We start from the raw sequence: 26,050 nt of genomic DNA on the forward strand, positions 1-26,050 counted from the left end.
TGACCTTAATTAATGACCTAATTAGGCAATTTTGGGAAACACAAACAAGATATTCATATTCAGCACAAAATTCCCTTTAAGAAAAACCTATTTGTTTGCTTTTCCTCAAAAATGCCTCATGCAATCACATTTGCTGGAAATTGAACCAGTCTATAACAGTAAAAAATAATATAAAAATTTTTTTTAGTTTTTTTTGTATAACAGTGCAAGACTGTATAACAATAGTCTATAACAGTGCAAGACTTAATTTATTGCCATTAAAGTAGTGAAAAATATGATATGGTATTCATGCATGAGGCACTGATTACAACCACAGCATCATCTTAAAGAATGATACCAAAATCAAACATTTTCAGAGATAGTCATTTGACGAGCATACACCTCGCAGTTATTTGAAAGAATGAAAGTACTGCACCAGCTTATTAAAATAATATTCCCCAGAGATTTCACATAAAAGCTAAATCACAGAGAGGTCGGTGGCCTCATTTTCTTTGTAACCACCTCTCTTGCGGTCACGCACGCTCTGCTTTCTCGGTCCTCCGACCACCCCAAGCAATTATAGGATGCACACATTCTTCCAGTAATTCCCTCCAGGCTGGAAACTGGGAACTGAGATGTGCTGAGAGGCAGTCTGAGCATATCTTGGCCTTAAATCCAGTTATCCCTGGGGGTATCCAATGAAGGAAACGTTTTGACCAATTTCTTGCATAACTTTGTTCAGTGAACAGTTTTAAACTGAGATCATCTATTTAAGATTGCCCTCAAGAAGAAAACTATAGTTGTCTTCTATACAGCAGTCATTGACTTTAGAACAGAAGAACATTTGGCAAGATTGGAGCCCACAAACTTTACTTGATAAACACACACATTCGGGTCTCTTGAGTGAGGATTACATTGAAACCGAGACCATGTTTGAATCGCCCTTTTCATCACACACATTTAATGCAGATAGTTCACATTTTTCTGACATCTTGTTTATCTCACATTAAGCTTTTGAGACAGACGCTGTGAATGTCAAAAGCATTTGTATTATTCAGTTAGAAAATAGTCATCCAGACAAAAAAAAGAAGTCTATACAGTCATATCCCCACAGTTTCAGCAACACGAACATATTTCTTTGTGACCATCAAGTGGCCTCAGCAACTACATACAGTGCCTTCAGAAAGTATTCACACATTGACTATTTTTACATTTTGTTGTGTTACAGCCTGAATAGAAATTGGTTTAAATTGAGATTTTTTTGTCATCAATCTACACAAAATACCCCATAATGACAAAGTGAAAGTGTTTTTAGAAATTTTTATACTTCATAGAAGCACCTTTGGGTGTGATTACATCTTCAAGTTTCTTGGATATGTCTGTATGAGCTTCACATATGGATTTGGGAGTTTCTCTCATTCTTCTTTGCAGAGTTTTTTGGCCAATGAAGCTGGTTCTCCTCAAGGATTTGCCTGTATTTTGCTCCATTCATTGTCCCCTCTATCCTTACAAGTAGTCTCCCAGCCCCTGCTGCTGAAAAACATCACCATAGCATGATGCTGCCACCACCATGCTTCATGGTAGGGATGGTGTTAGATGGGTGATGAGGTGTGCTCAGTTTCCGCCAGACATAGCGCTTTGCATTCAGGCCAGAGTTCAATTTTTGTCTCATCAGACCACATAATCTTTTGCTTCATGTTCTCAGTCTCTCACGTGCCTTTTTACAAAGTCAAAGCGTGCTGTCATGTACCATTTTCTCAGGAGTGGCTTCCGTCTGGCCACTCTCCCATAAAGCATAGATTGGTGAAGTGCAGCATAAAATGTTGTCCTTCCGGCAGGTTCTCCCCATCTCAGCCAAGGAACTCTGTAGTTCTCTCAGAGTGGTGATTGAGTTATTGGTTACCTCCCAGACCAAGGCCCTTCTTGCCTGGTTGCTCAGTTTGGTTGGATGGCCAGCTCTACCTAATGATGGAACTCACTGTGCTTTTGGGAATTCCCAACACTATATAAATTGCTTTATACCCTTCCCCAGATCTATGCCTCCTCACAATTCTATCAGAGTTCTACGGACAGTTCCTTGGAACCCATGGTAGAGTCTCTGCTCTAACATGCACTGTCAACTGTGGGACCTTATATAGAAAGCTGTGTTTCTTTCTATAAATCATGTCCAATCAATTGAATTGGCCACAGGTAGACTCAAATCAAGTTGCAAAGGCATCTGAAGGATTATCAAAAGAAATTGGATGCACCTGAGCACAATTTGGTGTGTCATAGCAAAGGGATTGAATACTTGCCGACAAGACTTTTGAGCTTTTCATTTTTAATTCATTTGTAAAATAAATAAATAATTTTTGATTCCACTTTCACATTATGGGCCATTATGTGTAGATCAGTGCCAAAAATATCTCAGTTTAATCCATTTTAAATTCAGGCTGTTGCACAATAAAATATAAAAAAGTGAAGGGGCGTGAATACTTTCTGAAGGCACAGTACATGTACATAACAATAAATGAGGGGAAGCTAACCATGAAATCAGATTTCATCAAAAAAATAACTTTCCGTCAGGATCACATTCACAACCGTATCAAAAAAGTTCCAATTAACGACAAAAAGTTCACTTGAATAATTAATTATTTGTTTGGTTGTCATACCAACAAATGTAAAAAGTTTCTGGTTTTTTGACGAGTGAAAGTCTTTTCACTCAAAAGGTTTGGCATCTTAGATGTGATATCGGATTGGATAAACCCATTTCATGATTGTTACTGTGAGTCCCACTCAGAGTCCTGCTCACACTCTGAAGAATCCTCTGCAGTGTCACTATCACTTTCAAATTGTTCTGGTTCCAAGGAAGAGTCTATCTCCATAAAACTGCCTATTGTTGCATCAACACTGGCTACTGGACTGGTATGGACTACCTGGCCTCTTCTTGATGGTATTAAATTCCTCCTGTCCTTCAGCTTCTCCCATCGGTGTGCTGCGTCAGTAATAAGCTCACCAGAATTACTGAAATTTGGTCCATTTATGGATATGTGGAGGAGTGACTCCAACACGTCTCGCCTGATTCTGTTTCTTGGCCTCATTCTGACTCTTATAACAGCAGATGCACCTCTTTCTGGCCATGTGTTGCCTATGGGAAGGGATAGACACACTTTCATGATTTGGACAAGCATTGGCATGAAATTCTCGTAGGTACTGCGCATGGAAAGGATCTTCTCCAAAAGCCATTCAGTCGGAGACTGGGTAACGAGATTTTTGCCCATTATTGGGGGATTTAGAAACTCTGTGAGAATCTTCTTCTTCAATGTTAAGAGGTGGTACTTGAACTTTTTCCACTCACACTCCAATTCTTCTATTTTATCTTTCTTTTGTTTTTCCTCAGACGTCAGAAAGTAGTGTTTACCAAGAACCCTAACATCTTCCAGGCCATATTCTTTGAACTCTTCTGTGGACATTTCTGGGACAGCAGTAGGATCAAAAATCCTAAAAGCAGTCAGCACTTCAAGGCTATTCTGAAAGCGGTTGTTTATGTTTTCGGTCAGAGCCAAAACATATTTCTCTGTCAGGTTAGCAAGTTGCTGCCCACCGCTTTCAGTTAATGTTGGGATGCCACATGATGCAAGTCTTCCTCCCTCAGAGAGATCAGCTTTGAGTTGCTTCAAAGGCTTCTGTTCATTTGCGAGATTTTTCAGTGAAGCCAGAGTAAAATTGATGGCTGGACTAATGGATGCAAATGAAATATTTCCCTTTTGAAATATCCTGCTGAAATGGCCGAGGATAGGCAAAACTGTTGACAGCAGATACACTGCCGAGAGAAACTGAATCGTTCCTATTTGTGCCAGTAGCCCCATAGCTGTAGGGTCACCTTCTTCTATGAATTGGCGTAGTGCCAGTGTGAGCGCATGGTAATTTTCATAAACACCTGTGATAGAATTTTGGGGAGACAACCATCGTGCTTTGACCGCTTTCTGAAGTTTCTTCCGCTTTCTTGCTCCTTGTTCAGTTGCAATGGAATTGATCTGAGATGAAGTTTCGACCGCTTTTGCAAAAGCTGCCGCTTTCTTTGCCGAGTTGTTGAAGAAAAACCGCAAGTTCATAAGAATGTTGTCCACCGTCTGTATGTACGAAACGTCATCGTTCGCATCTCCACATGTGAGGGCCAGTCTTTGGCAGATGCAGTGAACTGACAATATAGTCTCAGACACTGCTTGAAGCTTAGCAGTCAGGCCATTCCTTTTACCCAACATGACACTGGCACCGTCAGATGCAAGGCCACTCACTTGCTGGATATCCAAGCCGCAGGTTCTGAGTTGCTGGAGGATAACTGTCTTCATCGTTTCGGCATTTGCTGAAGTAGACTCCAGCAACAAGTCATCAGCTGAAAGGAAATTCACTTTGACTTTATCAGATTTATCGACAAACTGCACAAAGGTAACCAACTGCGCTGTTTCAGTGACGTCACAAACTTCCTCAAGTAAAAGGCCAAAGCTCCTGGCCTTTTGCACTTCACCGACGATTTGTGCTTTTATAGTCCGCCCAAGAACCATTAACATTTCCCCGACAGAACCACCAAACCTGTGCTGAAAGTGCTTCAAATCAGTCAGTCCTACTTGTTCCATAAGATCCAAAAGATGAGTGAATTTTTTGTTACCGATCTCTTCTTTAGCAACCCAATAAAGAGTCTGAAAACCCTTCTGGTACACTTCTTGTTTTGTGTGCTCTTCATGAATGCATTCGTTGTGGAACATTGACCTACGGCTGAGAAGCTCTTTGGTTACTGCCTCTTGGTGCATGCTCGAATTTGCATGTTCCTCTACCGATTTGCGCTTCAATCGAAAAGCTGGGACAGAGTTAAACTCCTTAGTTTTCTTCTGAGCATTTGCAGTATCATGTTTGCGGCAAAGTAGGCAAAACATCCCTTCACGTTCAACATACACGAGCCAGCGATATCCAGTTTTAGGGCAACAGGCAAGTTCTTTTTGAAATAACCAATTATGTTGAAAACGCTCCTTGGTTCCTGTGAGACGCTGCAGTTCTGCTTTACTTACAGTCCTGCAATTATTTCCACAGCACAAAATGGACGAATGAACCATGTCCCTCTGACCAAAGAAAGCCTTTATCATGAGAGCTGTATCTTTTGGCTCAGAGGACCAGGTGAGTGATTTTGCAGTTTGACTGACAAACCCAAACTTGTTCTCCATTAATTTGGTAGGTACAGGACTGTTGGCTCCATCACTGGCTGTAGATGCATCATCCTCACAAATATTGGTTGGTATGGGAACAGGCGCATCCCTGGTTGTAGATGGGGGTGTGGGATCATGATGTGGTTCAGCTGGGGGAAAAAAAAAAAATTGATTTCAATGGAAACCAACTCGTCCACCAATAGTCTTTTATGATGTATTTTCTTTGGAAATAGATTATTTTCTACAAGACCTACTCATGGACCTACCACTTTTTTAAAACGTTGGAACCTGCGTTTCAAATTATTCATGAGATGAACAGATGAGAAGAAACATGGCTTTTAAATATCCAAGAAAACTCACATGGCTGTATATTATGTTTATTCAGATGACATGTTTGTTTTTGATTGAAGCTTTTTGTAGCAGGGTTCTTACTTCTAGTAAACAGGTAGATAAGCTTCGATTTCATTATATTTTTAGGGATACTAGTATAGAGAATTTATTACCCGATAAAGCTTTGTTTGGCGGATGTCTTAGTTTGGCGGATGTCTTAGTTTGGCGGATGTCTTAGTTTGGCGGATGTCTTAGTTTGGCGGATGTCTTAGTTTGGCGGATGTCTTAGTTTGGCGGATGTCTTAGTTTGGCGGATGTCTTAGTTTGGCGGATGTCTTAGTTTGGCGGATGTCTTAGTTTGGCGGATGTCTTAGTTTGGCGGATGTCTTAGTTTGGCGGATGTCTTAGTTTGGCGGATGTCTTAGTTTGGCGGATGTCTTAGTTTGGCGGATGTCTTAGTTTGGCGGATGTCTTAGTTTGGCGGATGTCTTAGTTTGGCGGATGTCTTAGTTTGGCGGATGTCTTAGTTTGGCGGATGTCTTAGTTTGGCGGATGTCTTAGTTTGGCGGATGTCTTAGTTTGGCGGATGTCTTAGTTTGGCGGATGTCTTAGTTTGGCGGATGTCTTAGTTTGGCGGATGTCTTAGTTTGGCGGATGTCTTAGTTTGGCGGATGTCTTAGTTTGGCGGATGTCTTAGTTTGGCGGATGTCTTAGTTTGGCGGATGTCTTAGTTTGGCGGATGTCTTAGTTTGGCGGATGTCTTAGTTTGGCGGATGTCTTAGTTTGGCGGATGTCTTAGTTTGGCGGATGTCTTAGTTTGGCGGATGTCTTAGTTTGGCGGATGTCTTAGTTTGGCGGATGTCTTAGTTTGGCGGATGTCTTAGTTTGGCGGATGTCTTAGTTTGGCGGATGTCTTAGTTTGGCGGATGTCTTAGTTTGGCGGATGTCTTAGTTTGGCGGATGTCTTAGTTTGGCGGATGTCTTAGTTTGGCGGATGTCTTAGTTTGGCGGATGTCTTAGTTTGGCGGATGTCTTAGTTTGGCGGATGTCTTAGTTTGGCGGATGTCTTAGTTTGGCGGATGTCTTAGTTTGGCGGATTTGTTAGTTTGGCGCATGTGTTAGTTTGGCAGATGTTAGTTTGGCGCATGTGTTTGTTTGGCGGATGTGTTAGTTTGGTGGATGTCTTAGTTTGGTGGATGTCTTCGTTTGGCACACGTTTCTTTGGCAGATGTGTTAGTTTGGCGGATGTGTTAGTTTGGCGGATGTGTTAGTTTGGCGGATGTCTTAGTTTGGTGGATGTCTTTGTTTGGCGCACGTGTTTCTTTGGCAGATGTGTTAGTTTGGCGCATGTGTTTGTTTGGCGGATGTGTTTGTTTGGCGGATGTGTTTGTTTGGCGGATGTGTTAGTTTGGATGCGAGCCCCATTAAAGATTTATTTCACCTTCACTAAAACCATAGGACAATACTTATTCGATTACAGTAAATTTCTTAAAACTCTTAGTATAGATATGGTGAAGGACATATTGAGAGACTGACTGGGCATGTACATCTTCCCCTTTTTTGTATGGTCCTTGTGGACACATAGTTTTTGGGGATTTGAATATTATTAGTAATAGTGAAATTAGGGATCTGATGATATGAATGAATGAATGAGCGTTTTAAGGCCATTTTCCCCGCTAGAGCAAGGGTTAGCCTTGCGGGCCCCATGACAATCATGGTTCCCTGTTTGAGGCAATGTTTTTATGGCCGGATGCCCTTCCTGGCGCCAACCCTTAGTCGCCTCTTATGATGCGCAGGGATACGGTGTACCTATTCTAAACCGGGGTACACACCGGGATCATTCATCCCAGCAAGCTGGTACTCAATTTGCTGACCTCGGAAGGATAACAGGCTGAGTCAACCCCCCTGGTGTTAATTTAGCGATCGACCGGGATTCGAACCCAGGATCCTAGGATCCCAAGCCGGCACCCTAACCGCTAAGCCAACACCAGGCTGATAATGGGAGCAAAATATAGGGAGAACCAGTAACTGGACCTTGGAGCTGCATTAGGTCTTCAATTGTAGATTCTGTCTCTAATTTTGTTAACAGAATGTGCACCAAGTTTAAGTTATCAGTAAACAGTTTCAATGCATGGTTTAACAGAGTTGTGGAAGTCCTGGAAAATAGGATTAAGTTTTTAGTAATTGGGGCTTGCTTTCACTGGGTCGGTCTAAACCAGTGTTGAACAAGCCGAGTGTTCGTAAAGATATTCGGGATCTGCATGATAGATACGTCATAGCTCCAGCGGATAAGGCTGCTAATAATTTTGTTGTGGTTTGTAAAAAGTTGTATGTGGAGGATTTATTAAGAGAGTTGGGCATTGGTCTGGTTACTTTCACTAGTAGAGGAAATAGCACAAATGTTCCTTGCCATAAGTCGCTCCAGAATATTATTTCTGAACATAAGGAAGTTTTAATTAATAATTTCAATATTAAATGTAAAGAGGTAAATGTTTGTATTCCTCTGCTTTTCTGGATCCCCAAACTTCATAAGACCCCGTACAAGTATAGGTTTATAGCTGGTGCCAGGCAATGTACCACCAAACAGTTATCGGTTATAGTTAACTCAGGCTTAAAAGTTGTTTGGGAACAGTTCAGGAAATATTGTTTGGCATTTGAGAAGAATTCTGGTGTTAACATTAATTAGTTAACATTCATATTAACATTGGAGCATTAATTCTACTTTAGAGTTTTTAGATAGGACAAGACAGGAGACGACGATGGTTAACGAGCGAGCGGTATTCAATGACAAAGGACGAACTATAACCGAAATAGGCCCGGACTGGGGGATCGGGGGCCCACGTGGCAGGTGTCGGCCCCGGACATGCGGTGTACATGCCTATTTACAAAGGGCCCCAATGCGCTGTGTGCGCAGGCCTTTAAGAGCCAGCTGTAAGTAATTGTGTGTGGTGCTGGCCTGGAAATGTCAAAACGAAGGTTACCGACCTTGAAATGAGATATAAAAGAATGCATAATCAGTTATGAGGTTAGTTAGCTACACAATACCGAAAATTCGGTTCGATTCCGACAACTTTGAAAATTTGACCTTTGTGAACTTCAACGGTCAAAGGTCGAAGATTCTGAAATTTGTTGGAAAACTTGTATTTCATGATGTATGTGATAATATAAGATCATGTATGACATTTCACCCTATCAGGAAGCGAACAATGTAATAAAACCATCAAAAAGCCTTTTCTAAATTTTGTGACCTTGTGAATTGGTTGATCAGAGTAGTCATGGCAATGTACAAAAGAGCACGCACAGCTGTAAGGACGAAGGACGGGAACAGTGGTGAGTTTGAGGTGAAGGTGGGAGTGCATCAGGGGTCGGTACGAAGTCCACTACTATTTGTAGCTGTGATGGAGGTGCTGGCTCAGAACGTAAAGGAGGGTTTACCGTGGGAGTTGTTGTATGCAGATGATCTGGTGTTGATTGCGGAAAGTATGGATGGACTGAAGGAAAAGATGAACAAGTGGAAGGAATGCATGGAGACAAAAGGTCTGAAGGTGAATATTGGAAAGACGAAGGTGATGGCAAGTGGTAAAGCAGTGGTGAGGTAGAAAGAACTGGGAAGTGGCCATGTGCTGTGTGCAGGAAGGGTGTCAGTGTGAACTCCATTCAATGTACAATGTGCGCTGAGTTGGTTCATCAAAAATGTCATGGTCTGAGAGGGTCATTAACCAGTGTGGCAGCTACATTCAAATGTAAGGTGTGCACAGAGGGAGCTGCAGATGGAGGAAATGTTGAGTTGGATCTTGGAGACGGCGTGAAGCTGGAAGGTGTGAAAACATTTTGCTACCTCGGAGACATGCTGAATGGAGAAGGTGGATCAGACTCGGCAACGGTTGCTAGAGTGAGATGTGCATGGAAGAAGTTTCGGGAACTGAGTGGCGTGCTGATGAGGAGGGGAGTGTCGTTGAAGCTGAAGGGAAAGGTGTATGCTGCATGTGTGAGAAGTGTTATGATTTATGGGAGCGAGACATGGGTAATGAACGTAGAGCAGCAACGAAGGCTGGAAAGGGTGGAAATGTGAATGGTTCGGTGGATGTGCGGAGTATCGTTGAGAGAGAGGAAGACAAATGATGAATTGCGAAAGATGATGGGAATAGAGCCTGTGATTGATGCTGTGAAGAGGAACAGGTTGAGATGGTTTGGTCATGTGTTGAGGAAGGATGAAAGTGACTGGTTGAGAAGAGTGATGGAAATCAATGTGGAAGGAAGTAGAGCACGGGGCAGACCGAGAAAGACTTGGCTAAAGATGGTGGAAGAAGAAATGCGGGCAAGGGGGTTTGCAAGGAGAGATGCAGAAAATAGGGCAAAAATGGAGAAGATTGCCATGGGGACCGCAAGGCTAACCCCCGCTCTAGCAGGGAAAATGGCCTTAAAATGCATGTTGTTGTTGTTGTGGTTGTGACCTTGACCCTGGGGCGAAAATGAAAAATCCAGCTCCGTGGGACTAGACACATGACATTGGCCTAACCAAATACTGAAACCCCTGTCAGCTTCCCCCAACTCCCTCGGAGAAGATGTAGCTTCAACTCGATTACCCCCGAAAAAGACATCTTTTTCGGGCGTGGCTCCGCCCACAATGGGCGCAATACGCCCACTCCAGGCAGGACACAACTAGATCATGATATCAAACTCCCACCCAAGTTTCATCAAGATCAGATGATATCATCGGGTAGTTATGCTGCGGACATAGGGGTCACTCTGTTTGATAACTCGTGAACCAACAAGTCAGGAGACGACGATGGTTCACGAGCGAGCGGTATTCAATGACAAAGGTCAAAACCGACATTGAAAATATATAAATAGGAATGTATTATCTGTTATGAGACTAGTTAGCTACACAATACCGAAGATTCGGTTCGATTCCGACAACTTTGCAAATTTGACCTTTGTCACCTTGAAATGTCAAAACGAAGGTTACTGGCCAAGAAATGAGATAGAAAATAATGTATAATCAGTTATGAGGTTAGTTAGCTACACAATACCGAAAATTCGGTTCCATTCCGACAACTTTGAAAATATGACCTTTGTGACCTTCAAAGGTCAAAGATTCTGAAATTTGTTGGAAAACTTGTATTTCATGATGTATGTCATAATATAAGATCATGTACGACATTTCACCCTATCAGGAAGCGAACAATGTAATAAAACCATAAAAAAATCGACTTTTCAAAATTTTGTGACCTTATGACCTTGACGCGAAAATGAAAAATCGAGTTCCGTGGGGCTAGACACATGACATTGGCCTAACCAAATATCGAAACCCCTGTCAGATTCCACCAAACCCCTCGGAGAAGATGTAGCTTGAAATAGATTACCCCCTAAAGACATCTTTTTCGGGTGTAGCTCTGCCCACAATGGGCGCAAATCGCCCACTCTAGGCAGGACACAACTAGATCATGACAAGTCAGGAGACGACGATGGTTCACGAGCAAGCGAGCGAGCGGTATTCAATGACAAAGGACGGACTATAACCGAAACAGGCCCCGACAGGCCAGGCCCATAAATGTCAAAACGAAGGTTACTGACATTGAAATGAGATAGAAAATAATGTATAATAAGTTATGAGGTTAGTTAGCTTAGCTCCCAGTGTGTACCCTGGTTAGAATAGGTACACCGTATCCCTGCGTGTCGTAAGAGACGACTAAGAGGGTTGGCGTCAGGAAGGGCATCCGGCCATAAAAATATTGCCTCAAAAAGAGAACCATGACAATTACAACTACATATGGGCAGGGTACAGCCCGAAGTGGAGATCGGTTTCTGAGGTTTGGGACATGGAATGTAGGGACAATGACAGGGAGATCAGGAGAAGTGGTGGAAGTATTGGTCAGAAGAAGAGTGGACATATGTTGTGTGCAAGAGATGAGATGGAAGGGAAGTGGTGTGAGAATGGTGAAGGGTAGACAGGGACAGAAATACAAGTTTATGTGGCAAGGGTGCCTGGAGGGCGTGAATGGTGTTGGTGTCCTGTTTTCTGAGGAGTTTGTAGACAGTGTGGTGAGTGTGACTAGAGTGAGTGATAGATTGATGATGGTGAAAATGATGATTGGAAAGCTCTTGGTGAACGTCATCTCGGGATATGCTCCGCAGGTTGGTCGAAGCGATGAAGAGAAGGACAAGTTCTGGTGTGCGATAGAGAAGCTGATGGAAAACGTGAAAGATGAGGAAGTTGTTGTGGTGGGAGGAGACCTAAATGGACATGTGGGAAGGAGTATGGATGGTTTTGAGGGAGTTCATGGGGGTTACGGATATGGTGTGAGAAATGGAGAAGGTGAAAGGATTTTGGAGTTTGCTGATGGAGCTGATTTGTTGATTTGTAATACTCAGTTCCAGAAAGAGGATAATAAGCTTGTTACATACACGTCAGGTGGGTCGACAACCGTTGACTACCTGATGGTGCGTAGGCGAGATAGGGGGCACCTCCGGGACACAAAGGTGATCCCGGGGGAGGAGGCTGTTTCACAGCACCACTTGGTTGTCTGCGACATAAGGGTGAAAGGTGCGAGGAGAGCTCGGCGGGTGAAGTACCAACCGAGAATGAAGGTGTGGAGGTTGAAAGAGGTGATAGTAAGGGAGGCATTAAAAGAGAGGCTGAGTAGGGTAGAGGATGATGTGGTTGAGCTTGAAAGTGGTTGGATGTCAATGAAAGCTAGTCTGTTGGGAGCCGTTGGTGAGGTATGTGGATGGACAAAAGGACCACCGAGGCACTCGGAAACATGGTGGTGGGATGATGAAGTTGGAAAGAGGATTGACGAGAAGAGGAAGAAGTTCAAGGAGCGGCAGAAGGCGAAGGGTATGGGAGCAGAAACAGCAGAGCATGAAAGTTATAAGGCAGCCAGGAAGGCTGCAAAGAAAGAGGTAGCAAAGGCGCAGGAGGCATGTAGGAAAATGTTCGGAGAACGCTTGGATTCGGAAGAGGGTCAGAAAGCAGTATTCAGGATTGCAAAGCAGATAGCGAAAGAGAGGTGTGATGTGATGGGGGTGAGTTGCTTGAAGGATGAAGTGGGACAAATCGTTGTCAACCCAGATGGAATTAAAGGAAGATGGAAAAGATATATGGAAATGCTGTTGAATACAGAGAATGAATGGGATGGCAACATAGAGAGTAACCCAGTTTTAGGACCGGCAGAGAAGATAACTCAGAAGGAAGTTGAGGAAGCGATAAAAGCAATGGAGAGTGGAAAAGCGGGAGGGCCGACGGGAGTTGTGGGAGATATGTTGAAGGCAGCAGGAAGTTGGGGTGTGAAGAGAATGACAGAGATCTGTAATCTGGTGGTGAAAGAAGGCCGCATTCCAGTGGATTGGGAACTGATTACCCTCGTCCCTCTATACAAGGGGAAAGGTGACCCTCTGGAGTGTGGCTCGAACCGAGCGATAAAGTTATTTGAGCATGGAATGAAGGTATTGGAAAGGGTGTTGGAGAGGAGGATAAGGAAGAAAGTGAAGATCAACGAAATGCAGTTTGGATTTATGCCAGGAAGAGGAATGACAGACGCGCTTTTCATTTTGAGGCAGTTGCAGGAGAAGTACATGGAGAAGAGGAAGAAGTTGTTTCTTGGGTTTGTTGATCTGGAGAAAGCATTCAATAGGGTTCCACGCAAAGTATTGACATGGGCATTGAGGAAGTTAGGAGTGGAGGAATGGTTGATCAGAGTAGTGATGGCAATGTACAAAAGAGCGCGCATAGCTGTAAGGACGAAGGAGTTGGAGTTGTTGTATGCAGATGATCTGGTGTTGATTGCGGAAAGTATGGATGGACTGAAGGAAAAGATGAACAAGTGGAAGGAATGTATGGAGACAAAAGGCCTGAAGGTGAATATCGGAAAGACGAAGGTGATGGCAAGTGGTAAAGCATGTGGTGAGGTGGAAAGAACTGGGAAGTGGCCCTGTGCTGTGTGTAGGAAGGGTGTCGGAGTGAACTCCATTCAATGTACAATGTGCGCTGAGTGGGTTCATCAAAAATGTAGTGGTCTGAGAGGGTCATTAACCAGTGTGGCAGCTACATTCAAATGTAAGGTGTGCACAGAGGGAGCTGCAGATGGAGGAAATGTTGAGTTGGATCTTGGAGACGGCGTGAAGCTGGAAGGTGTGAAAACATTTTGCTACCTCGGAGACATGCTGAATGGAGAAGGTGGATCAGACTCGGCAACGGTTGCTGGAGTGAGATGTGCATGGAAGAAGTTTCGGGAACTGAGTGGCGTGCTGATGATGAGGGGAGTGTCGTTGAAGCTGAAGGGAAAGGTGTATGCTGCATGTGTGAGAAGTGTTATGATTTATGGGAGCGAGACATGGGTAATGAACGTAGAGCAGCAACGAAGGTTGGAAAGGGTGGAAATGTGAATGGTTCGACGGATGTGCGGAGTATCGTTGAGAGAGAGGAAGACAAATGATGAATTGCGAAAGATGATGGGAATAGAGCCTGTGATTGATGCTGTGAAGAGGAACAGATGGAGATGGTTTGGTCATGTGTTGAGGAAGGATGAAAGTGACTGGTTGAGAAGAGTGATGGAAATGAATGTAGAAGGAAGTAGAGGACAGGGAAGACCAAGAAAGACTTGGCTAAAGATGGTGGAAGAAGAAATGCGGGCAAGGGGGTTAAGAAGGAGAGATGCAGAAAATAGGGCAAAATGGAGAAGATTGTCATGGGGACCGCAAGGCTAACCCCCGCTCCAGTAGGGAAAATGGCCTTTAAAATGCATGTTGTTAGCTACACAATACCGAAAATACGGTTCGATTCCGACAACTTTGAAACTTTGACCTTTGTGACCTTCAATGGTCAAAGGTCGAGGATTCTGAAATTTGTTGGAAAACTTGTATTTCATTATGTATGTGATAATATCAGATCATGTACGACATTTCACCCCATCAGGAAGCGAACAATGTAATAAAACCATCAAAAATCGACTTTTCTAAATTTCGTGACCTTGTGACCTTGACCTTTGGGGCGAAAATGAAAAATCGAGCTCCGTGGGGCTGGACACATAACATTGGCCTAACTAAATATCGAAACCCCTGTCAGATTCCACCAACTCCCTCAGAGAAGATGTAGCTTGAAATTGATTACCCCCTAAAAAGACATCTTTTTCGGGCGTGGCTCCGCCCACAATGGGCACAATACGCCCACTCCAGGCAGGACACAACTAGATCATGATATCAACCTCCCACCCAAGTTTCATCAAGACCGGATGATATCATTGGGTTGTTATGCTGCGGACGGACACACACACACACACGCGGACGGGGACACACACACACACACACACACACACACACACACACACACACACACACACACACACACACACACACACACACACACACACACACACACACGACAAATATAGTGGTCACTTGATAACTCGTGAACCAATATCAACCTCCCACCCAAGTTTCATCAAGATCAGATGATATCATCGGGTAGTTATGCTGCGGACAGACAGACACACACCCATGATGAATATAGTGGTCACTCTGTTTGATAACTCATGAACCAATTAGATGCCTCAATATCAAATCAGTTTCGGTTTTTGATTTTTCGACTTTTATATACAAATTTGGATTTAGCACTTGTAAGGAATTCACTCTTCAAAGTAATTGACAAGGTTTTTAGCTCTTTTAATAAGTTTTTGTGTGTCAGGTTTGATGCAACATTCTTTTCCAAAAATAAATACTCAAGTTTTTTTGATAAGCAGAAGTTTAAGGATGCTGTTAATTTTCTTTTCTTTAATACATTTGTGGGATAAAGTTTCAACAGGTTAAAGGTATTCCCATGGGTGGGAAATGCAGCCCCCTACTAGTGGACATTTTTCTTATTTTCTGTGAATTTTCATTTATGCAAAAACTGATAAAGGAGAAAAAATTCGGACTAGCTAAAATATTGTCTCGTACGTGTCATTACATGGATGATATTTGTGTGGTTAACAAAAACTTTTTTGATAAACTACTTTACAAGTTTTATTCAGATAGTCTGATTGCAAACAAGAGTGGTAATGATTGTGCAGTTGCTGTATATCTGGACGTGTTAGTTAGAGTTGGACAGAATGGCTTTAGTACAAGTGGGTATCATAAAGTTGATGATTTCAGTTCCCCTGTAGTCTTGTACACCTTTTCAGGTAGCAATGTACCATTTAAAATGGGTTACAATGTCTTCTCAACTCAGTTACTTAGATTTGCAAGAATTTGTTCAGTGAAGGATGATTTTGTGGAACGTGCTGAGAAGGTATTTTCCATCATGTTAAATAGAGGATATTTGGCTGATTGCTTGAGAAAGGTCTTGTGAGAATGAATGTCTTTTGACTCCATCGTCACTTTTTGTTTAAGTTTGGTTGGTTTTCATGGAAACAAGTTCCTATCACATTGCATTTTATATAAATATTAAATAAGGAGGTATTTGGGTAGAAAATAAAATGTATAAAATGTATTACAAGTTAGCATTAATGTGATTGGTTGGTGGTTGCTAGGTGCAGTGCAGCGTGGTGGAATCGGTTGTGGATGACAGTTTGAATATTTAAATGGCAGTTTGAGTCGATGGATGGATGGAGGTGCTGTGTAATGGACATGTCTGTTGGGTGGCTGTGTAACTTTATTTTGTTTGTAACCAGTGCGTTCAGAAAGTATTCACACCCCTTGACTTTTTTCACATTTTGTTGTGTTACAGCCTAAATTTTAAATGAATTACATCAAGATTTTTTTGTCAATGATCCAAACAATAAATACCCCTTAATGTCAAAGTGCAATTTTTGATAGAAATTTTGACTAAATAATTAAAAATGAAAAGCTGAAATGTCTTGTGTCAGTCAATAAGTATTCAACCCCTTTGTTATGACACTCCAAATTGATCTCAGGTGCAACAATTTACTTTAATCATCTGTTACGGATTCGTCACTTCCGTTGTGGTGGTTTGCATCCACTGTAAATATTTCCGATTCCATGTATTATTATTGTTGTCATTTAAAGGGAATAGATATTTCTAGTTTCAAAAGTTAAAAGTTAATGTTAAAAGAAACAGGAAACCGGATCGGGAACCAGACGGAAACCGGATCGGGAACCGGACGAAAACCGGATGAAGACGAGGAGAAAGGAGGCGGAGCGAGTGAAGTCGGAGAAGAAGCGAGTCGTTTCTTCGTCCTGAGCGAACGTTGTCGAGCAAGAGTCACGAGTGAACTTTGGGTTTCCTGGAAAGGGATTCCTGCGATAGGGTTGTTATCGCTGTGACTGATCAACCTGCGTGTCAGGTTTGGCGTTGGATTCCGAGGAATCATCGTTGGGTCATTACGTCTCAAGTACGAGCCGTCGGCCATTTTGACTCGCGCGCTTTGCTCATCACGAAAGGTCTTTGCTTCGCGTCAGCCGTTTTCACCATTCAGACGTCTATCTGGGACGTGTATGTGTGTGCAACGTGACTTTTGAAGACAAACCTGAGGTTCGCCGATTTGGAGCGGTAAAACATTCATACCCGAGGGGGTGAATTTCCCAGTCACCTTGAGTGCGCCTTTTCGCAGCTGTTGGCCGCATGACCCTTTTCTGCCGCTTTGGCCGCGTACACCTTTGTGCAGTTTTGGCGGCGTGACTGGGCCTGTCATCTGAACGGGATTCGGGTTTGGATTCGACATCTTTCTGACGATCGCTGGAGGGGATCAACTTGAGCTCGAAGACGGGAATATAGTGACATTGGGGAATGTTCTTTTTTCACTCACTTGGAGCACAGTGAGTTACCTGATATTAGCTGATGGTACCATCATAATATATATGTTGATTGTTCTTTTGATTGCTATCATTGCTGTACTGTTATTCTTGTGTGATTTTTAATACAATATTTGTTTGTTAGTAACAATTGGTGTGGTTTCACCATTGATTTTTGACACAGAATAACACATTTTTCTGCCGTGACTCTTCTCGGGGCTCAGAGGTACACCGCGACCAGGGGGTCGGGGAGGAGCACGTAACACATCCTTGAGGTTTATAGGACTTTATAGCATCATCCTTGAGATCTACAACTTGACACAAGTCCACCTGTGGCCAATTTAATTGACTGGACATGATTTAGAAGGAAACACAACTTTCTACATGAGGTCCCACACTTGACAGTGCATGCCAGAGCAGAAACTCCACTGTGAAGTCCAAGGAACTGTCCATATAACTCCGAAATAGAATTGTGAGGAGGCATAGATCACAGCGACCTCCATCATTAGGAAAGGGAAAAAATATGGAACTACCCAGACTCTTCCTAGAGCAGGTTATCCAACCAAACTGAGTAACCAGGCAAGAAGGACTCTGGTCAGGGAGGTGACCAAGAACCCGATGACCATTCTGACAGAACTACAGAGTTCCTTAGCTGAGATGAGTTCCTTAGCAGGAGAACCTGCCGAAAGGACAACAGTTTCTGCTGCACTTCACCAATGTAGGCTTTATGGGAGAGTAGCCAGATGGAAGCCACTCCTGAGAAAAAGGTAGATGACAGCACGCCTGGAGTTTGCAAAAAGCATGTGAAAGACTCTGAGAGCATGAGGCAAAATATTGCGTGATCTGACGAGATGAAAAATTAACTCTTTGGCCTGAATGCAAAGCTATAGATCTGGCGGAAACCGAGCACAGCACATCACCCATCGAACACCATTCCTACCGTGAAGCATGGTGGTGGCAGCAACATGCTATGGGGATGCTTTTCAGCGACAGGGACTGAGAGACTTGGTAGGATAGAGGGAACAATGAATGGAGCTAAATATAGGCAAATCCTTGTGGAAAACCTGCTTAAGAGTGCAAAAGACCTTCGACTGTGGCAAACATTTACGTTCCAATAGGACAATGATCCCAAGAATAAAACCAAAGCAACACTGGAATGGTTTCAGAACAAGAATGTGAAAGTCCTTGATTGGCCCAGCCAAAGCCCAGACTTTAATCCCATTGAGAATCTGTGGAAATAATTGAGGATTGCTGTTCACCAACACTCCCCATCCAACTTGACAGAGCTGGAGCAAATCTGCAAGGAAGAATGGGAGAAACTCCCCAAATCCAGATATGCAAAGCTGATACAGACACACCCAAGAAGACTTGAAGCTGTAATAGCTGCCAAAGGCGCTTATATGCAGTATTGACTGAAAGGGCTGAATGCTTAGTAAATTAGATATTTCTGTATTTCATTTTCAATAAATTTGCAAAAATTTCTAAAAACATGTTTTACTTTGTCATTATGCGGTAATTTGTGTAGATCAGTGACAAAAAATTTTCATTTCATCTATTTTAAATTCAGGCTGAACAACAAAATGTGAAAAAAAATCAAGTGGTATAAATACTTTCTGAAGGCACTGTACATTAGAAGAACTGATGCTAAAACATAAATTTTAATACCTTGGACACATCATGGATGTGGAAAATGAAAGTACGATCGAGAAATCAACCGTGCTGGGTATGGTTGAGGGAAGAAGAGGAAGAGGCAGAATTTGTATGTGTTGGATGAATGGGGGGGCTGAAATCAAGCTATCACTGCCAGAACTTCGGGAAGCAGTGCAGGAATATTTTTAATGCTTTTTATTTTGTGAAAAGGAACATTTGGCGAGTAGCTGGCGATAGACCAGCTGACAACTGCTGGAGCTCCGGCTTCCAAAAAAAACGCAGCACACACCTCTCCTATATTGTTCCTCTTTCCTCCTGTTTGTGGAACTGCTTTCCTGAGTAGGTTATAATCGCACTCTTCCCTCCAGAGCTTCCAGCAGGTGTTGCATGATCTTGCATCTTTCCCCATCCTTACCCACAATTGCTTTTACCCCCCAATGGCCCTGCCTAGTATAATGCTCATATTTGCAGATTACTTTGTCTCCTCTCCTCTTCTCTTCCTGTTTTGTTCATTTGGGTGCTTATTGTGCCCAACTATTGCAACAGAGTCAGTTCATGCTCCACTGTCACTGCTCTTCTAAGAGCCTCAATCTGGTACAGAATTTTGTTTTGCAGATCCAACGTTTGACCCCAGCCATTTATTTATAAATTATTTGATCGATCATATGCATGCTGTTGGGGATATACCCCTGTCAACAACAACACAACATGCATTTTAAGGCCATTTTCCCTGCAAGAGCGGGGGTTAGCCTTGCGGTCCCCATGACAATCTTCTCCATTTTGCCCTATTTTCTGCATCTCTCCTTGTTAACCCCCTTGGCCGCATTTCTTCTTCCACCATTTTAGCCAAGTCTTTCTCGGTCTTCCCCGCCCTCTACTTCCTTCTACATTCATTTCCATCACTCTTATCAACCAGTCATTTCATCCTTCCTCAACACATGACCAAACCATCTCAACCTGTTTCTCTTCTGAGCGGAAATTAAATAAAGGCACAAACATCGTCCGGAGACGCCCGGAGAATTGTATTTCCGCTCAATGCGATACGCTCTATAAACTCTTATTCTGAACCGATTTTCAAAATTTAAACAGCGGAATTGAGCGTAACAGCAGTTCCGACTGCTAGAAAAGTGTTCATTTGCTATAATAATAATAAAAAATAAAAAAACGTTTCTCCGGGCATCTTTGGGCGTCTCCGCGCGGTGTTTAGTATGACCCTAAACAATGTGCTATTGTCTACGAACTACTTCTTTAGTGGCCCCAATTAATCCCATCTTATCTTGGGGTTGGCCGCAGGAGGTAGACGAGCATTCAAAAATCTGCTGGCTAGACCTTAGGTTTGACTGGAGGTCGTTAAGGCAGGAATTTGTAGTTTGTTCAGGGTGTTAGGAATAGCTAGCCTACTCTTGACAATAGACACAGTGGGATCTATAACACCAAAAAATGCAGTTTATAGTCAGGTCGAGAATCGAGCCCCGGCTAGTCAGCTCAGAGGCTCGTGTGCTTCCTCTCCACCATCCTGTCGGACAAATGACGTGCTACTGTATACCTCAACAAACCACAACAAAAAGGTAATGCAACTTTAAAAAAAAATCTCACCATCTTTTGAATCAAGATTTTCCCATGGTGCTGGTTCAATCTTCACGATGGGATCTGCAGAAATGGCACATTTAAAAATAAATAAGAAACAACGGCACTCTTCAACGTCGCAACGTCAACCGATATGCCTCCACCCACATCATCATACATACTTATACCAAGTTTGATTTAACTCATTTCAGCTGTTCTCATGCATCATAATGTGTACTTATAACAAGTTTGGTCAAAACCCCATCGCTGGTTCACAAGTTAGCTCGGTAACAGAATTTTTACCTGATGGGACCTCTGGCCTTTGACCTCTTGACCCCATAATCTAATCAGTTCATCTTTGATTATTATAATACTTCTTCCAAGTTTGACTTAGTTCTTAAGTTATCGGGGTAGCAAAACCCTATCACGGACACACGGACGGACAGACAACCCAAAAATACAATGCCTCCGGCGACGGAGGCGTAAAAACGAGGAAGGAACCAAATGGAAGTGGAAATGTAAAATAAAAGAACAATTGTTTTTTTTCCTGATAAATCATTTCCTCATTACCTGCGGTATCCATTGCCTCCCAATCATCGGGTTCGACCTTCACAATATGACCTACACAGAGAGATCACGATTAACCTTTGACATATGGTACTTCAAAAGCATACCCCACTGTATTTGCAAAGCTGCGGGACTGCGACAAAAGCCAAAACTCCCTACAAGTGGCCTGGAAGATAAGAGCACATCTTACCTTCCGATTCGATGGTTTCCAACGTTTCAGGTTCAACCTTGATGTTGTACAATTCTGCAAAATAACATTAAGAATCCATTATAAATTTGGATGTGGATGAGCAGAATGAATGTATACATTCGTTATTATCTCCGCCACCAAATGTGGACGGAGTTTTAGTTTTCATCCCTGCTTGTTTGTATGTCTGCTTGTGAGCAAAATATCTCAAAACTTTATGGATGAGTTTGTATGAAACTTGGTGGGCATGTTGGTGTGTGAAAAGGACAAATTGATTAGATTCTGGATGAAGATCCAGATACAATAATTTTTTTTCAGCGATTCTTTAGCATTGAAAGATGGGGCCAAAAATGATATTCAATATAGCATGGTATTTCAAAAAGTTTTGGACGGATTTGGATGAAACTTGGTGGACAGGTTGGACAGGACAGGATGGTGTGACAAGGACCAATTGATTCAATTTTGGTGAGGATCCAGAAAATATAATTTTTAAAGTGATTCTTCATCATTGAGAGATAGCGCCCAAAAACATCTATAATAATAAAAGGCAGTATCCGTACGTTCGTCCATCCGTCTGCCTCCACCATAACTCCAAAACCATGAAACCTAGCGGCCCCAAACTTTGCATGCATTCACCTGGACCTCCAACAGATTGCAAGGATGAAAACTGGGTGTTTGGGTGTGTCATAACACCTTTTTTGAAGATGATTGACAAGGTGCTCATAGGAAAAAAAAACAATGTGGTGGTGCACCAATATGAGGGCCCGCCATCTTGGTCAGCCCACTGCACCTCGCTGGGTTCTTATGCCGCCATTTTGTTTCGTCCTACTCAAACGTGCCTTGCCTTGGAAACACGATCATCATTACATAATTGAAGCATATCATCAAAATCTGGATTCGGATATGAGGATTGGATGCTGTGGACTAAATAATGTCCAAATATGGAGTGAAATCTGACAAAATTTACCATATCTAGCGATTGGTGAACACTATTCAGGCTGCTTTTGCAAGCTATGGCGTTACAGTAGACAGAGCTCCATTTTGTTTTTATGGTTTTGGAGTTATGGAGGAGACAGACGGATCATCCCCTCCCCCTCCCTCACTCCCGCTCCACTCTTTCTCTCTCTTTCTTTCTCTCTCTCTCTTTCTCTCTCTTTCTTTCTCTCTCCTCTGTCCTCTCTCCCTCTCTTCCTCCTCCCTGCTCCCTGCTCCTCCACCTCCTCACTACCTCACCCCTCCTTGCCCCCTCCCTCCTCTCTCCCCCTTTCCCCCTCCACTCTCCCATCTTCTCTCCTCCCTCATTTCTCTCTCTGCCTTCCACCCTTCCTTCTCTTTCTCCCCTCCTGAAGAAAGGACGTGGACAATCAAAAGTTGTGGACGGGTTATGACAATACTTGGTTGGATGAGCTGGGAAGGTGAAAAGTTGATTAGATTTTGGTTAAGGTTCAGATGCAGATCCTATATCAGTAGGATGCAAAACGTAAACTGTTCAGCCTGGCGGAAGTGTGCACATAAAGAGGATGGAGGAGGGTTGGAAAGAGGATAGAGGATTGGAAAGAAGATGGAGGAGGGTTGGAAAGAGGATGGAGGAGGGTTGGAAAGAGGATGGAGGATGGTTGGAAAGAGGATGGAGGAGGGTTAGAAAGAGGATGTAGGGCTGTAGAGGTGTTGGAAAGAGGATGGATGAGGGTTGGAAAGAGGATGGACGAGGGTTGAAAGGATGGACGAGGGTTGAAAAGAGGGAGAATAAAGTAGAAAGTTTGGTAGATTAGAGGAGAGGATTTGAGAGATGAGAGGAGAGGATTTGAGAGATGAGAGGAGAGGATTTGAGAGATGAGAGGAGAGGGCTTGGGAATGAGAGAGGAGGGCTTGGGAGATGAGAGGGGAGGGCTTGGGAGATGAGAGGGGAGGGCTTGGGAGATGAGGGGAGGGCTTGGGAGATGAGAGGGGAGGGCTTGGGAGATGAGAGGGGAGGGCTTGGGAGATGAGAGGGGAGGGCTTGGGAGATGAGAGGGGAGGGCTTGGGAGATGAGAGGGGAGGGGAGGGCTTGGTAGATGAGAGGGGATGGCTTGGTGGATGAGAGGGGAGGGCTTGGTAGAGGAGAGGGGAGGGCTTGGTAGATGAGATGGGAGGGCTTGGTAGATGAGAGGGGAGGGCTTGGTAGATGAGAGGGGAGGGCTTGGGAGATGAGAGGGGAGGGCTTGGTGGATGAGAGGGGAGGGCTTGGTAGATGAGAGGGGAGGGCTTGGTAGATGAGAGGGGAGGGCTTGGTAGATGAGAGGAGAGGGCTTGGTAGATGAGAGGGGCGGGCTTGGGAGATTAGAGGGAAGGGCTTGGGAGATTAGAGGGAAGGGCTTGGGAGATTAGAGGGGAGGGCTTGGGAGATTAGAGGGGAGGGCTTGGGAGATTAGAGGGGAGGGCTTGGGAGATTAGAGGGGAGGGCTTGGTAGATGAGAGGGGAGGGCTTGGTAGATGAGAGGGGAGGGTTTGGTAGATGAGAGGGGAGGGTTTGGGAGATGAGAGGGGAGGGCTTGGTGGATGAGAGGGGAGGGCTTGGTAGATGAGAGGGGAGGGGAGGGCTTGGTAGATGAGAGGGAGGGCTTGGTAGATGAGAGGAGAGGGCTTGGTAGATGAGAGGGGAGGGCTTGGTAGATGAGAGGGGAGGGCTTGGTAGATGAGGGGAGGGCTTGGTAGATGAGAGGGGAGGGCTTGGTGGATGATAGGGGAGGACTTGGGAGATGAGAGGGGAGGGCTTGGGAGATGAGAGGGGAGGGCTTGGGAGATGAGAGGGGAGGGCTTGGTAGATGAGAGGGGAGGGCTTGGTAGATGAGAGGGGAGGGCTTGGTAGATGAGAGGGGAGGGCTTGGTAGATGAGAGGTGAGGGCTTGGTGGATGAGAGGGGAGGGCTTTGGAGATGAGAGGGGAGGGCTTGGGAGATGAGAGGGGAGGGCTTGGTGGATGAGAGGGAACGGCTTGGGAGATGAGAGGGGAGGGCTTGGTAGATGAGAGGGGAGGGCTTAGTGGATGAGAGGGGAGGGCTTGGTGGATGAGAGGGGAGGGATTGGTGGATGAGAGGGGAGGGATTGGTGGATGAGAGGGGAGGGCTTGGTGGATGAGAGGGGAGGGCTTGGTAGATGAGAGGGGAGGGCTTGGTGGATGAGAGGGGAGGGCTTGGTAGATGAGAGGGGAGGGCTTGGTAGATGAGAGGGGAGGGCTTGGTAGATGAGAGGGGAGGGCTTGGTGGATGAGAGGGGAGGGCTTGGTGCATGAGAGGGGAGGGCTTGGTGGATGAGAGGGGAGGGCTTGGTGGATGAGAGGGGAGGGCTTGGTAGATGAGAGGGGAGGGCTTGGTAGATGAGAGGGGAGGGTTGGTAGATGAGAGGGGAGGACTTGGTGGATGAGAGGGGAGGGCTTGGTGGATGAGAGGGGAGGGCTTGGTGCATGAGAGGGGAGGTTTTGGGAGCTGAGAGGATTTGGAAGATGAGAGGATTTGGGAGAGAAGAGGGTTTAAAATGACATGAGAATCCTTGGGAGAGGCGAGGAGAGGGTTTGACTTTAAGTTTAAGAGATGAGAGGAAAGTGAGGAGGGAACGTCCGTTTTTCGTGAGAGTATTAATTAATTATCGTCCCGTACGTACCCTTTGCCTTTGGCGGGATTAGCGGAACCACATGCAACTTCACATACCGCGATAACTTTAAAAAACACACATGGAATCAGCGTGTACTTCGTCACACCACCACTGTGTGATAGTTAATCCATGACAAAATTTCATCTCACCGATTTATAGACTCAAACTGCATTTCGATATCTCTCTCTGTCTCATCAGCCGCGCTCGAGTGAACGAATCACTCACCTGAATGTTCACTTTCTGTATCTTGCGCCTCGAATGGGTTTTCGTGTTCTACTTTTACAATATCCATCTCTCGCGCACAAAGCCCGTACGCTCGTCCCCACAACCGGAACACGCTCGCAGGCCCCGCCTACAAACCGTAAATCGATAACAATTTCTATTGTTATTTTTCCATAGGATAACTGCACGAGGTTTAAGTATTGTGCTTCATCCCAAACAAAAAAAAAAATAGCGCTGGACTTCCTCCACACTAAACCCGAACATTATTCCTCTATCACCATCACCCATCACCCAACCCCATTACCCATCAGCCATCAGCCATCACCCATCACCATTAGCTATGTCACAATCAGCCATCACCCATCACCCAACCCCATTACCCATCAGCCATCAGCCATCACCATCACCCATCACCCAACCCCATTACCCATCAGCCATCAGCCATCACCATTATCCATCAGCCATCACCATCACCCATCACTATCACCCATCACCCATCACCCATCACCATCAGCCATCACCCATCATCATTATCCATCAGCCATCACCATCACCCATCATCATTATCCATCAGCCATCACCATCACCCATCACTATCACCCATCACCCATCACCCATCACCCATCACCATCAGCCATCACCATCACCAACAGCCATTGCCATCACCGTCACCAATAGCCATCACCATCACCATCACCATCACCATCACCATCACCCATTGCCATCACCATCACCATCACCAACAGCCATCACCATCACCATCGCCATCACCATCAGCCATCACCATTACCATCAAGATCAGCCATTACCATCACCAACGGCCATTGCCATCATCAACAGCCATCACCATCAGCCATTGCCATCACCAACAGCCATCAGCCATCACCATCACCATGACCAACAGCCATCACCATCAGCCATCACCATCACCATTACCATTACCATTACCATCATAATCAGCCATCACCATCACCAACAGCCATTGCCATCACCAACAGGCATCAGCCAT

General features: G+C 44.3%; 1 protein-coding gene across 1 annotated transcript; it reads right to left on the reverse strand.

Moving 5' to 3' along the window:
- Positions 1–832: 832 nt before the first annotated feature.
- Positions 833–25,169, reverse strand: LOC137423173 (zinc finger protein 862). Its single transcript, XM_068110048.2, has 5 exons — positions 25,045–25,169; positions 21,193–21,246; positions 21,006–21,056; positions 20,466–20,519; positions 833–5,308 (listed from the first exon to the last, which is right to left on the reverse strand). Exons 1-5 carry the CDS (start codon positions 25,109–25,111, stop codon positions 2,739–2,741), a joined length of 2,796 nt encoding a protein of 931 aa, XP_067966149.2. The 5' UTR covers positions 25,112–25,169; the 3' UTR covers positions 833–2,738.
- Positions 25,170–26,050: the final 881 nt, after the last annotated feature.

Source organism: Myxine glutinosa, chromosome 1 (genome assembly GCF_964187855.1).
Source record: "Myxine glutinosa chromosome 1, kmMyxGlut1.1, whole genome shotgun sequence".
In the NCBI taxonomy this organism is placed as follows: domain Eukaryota; kingdom Metazoa; phylum Chordata; class Myxini; order Myxiniformes; family Myxinidae; genus Myxine; species Myxine glutinosa.

Coding starts and splice junctions, on each gene's coding strand:
- LOC137423173 (XM_068110048.2), bottom strand. CDS start 25,111: ATGGATATTGTAAAAGTAGAACACGAAAACCCATTCGAGGCGCAAGAT. Junction 21,247..25,044: donor TACAGAAAGTGAACATTCAG/GTGAGTGATTCG, acceptor GTTATTTTGCAG/AATTGTACAACATCAAGGTT. Junction 20,520..21,005: donor GGAGGCAATGGATACCGCAG/GTAATGAGGAAA, acceptor CCATTTCTGCAG/ATCCCATCGTGAAGATTGAA.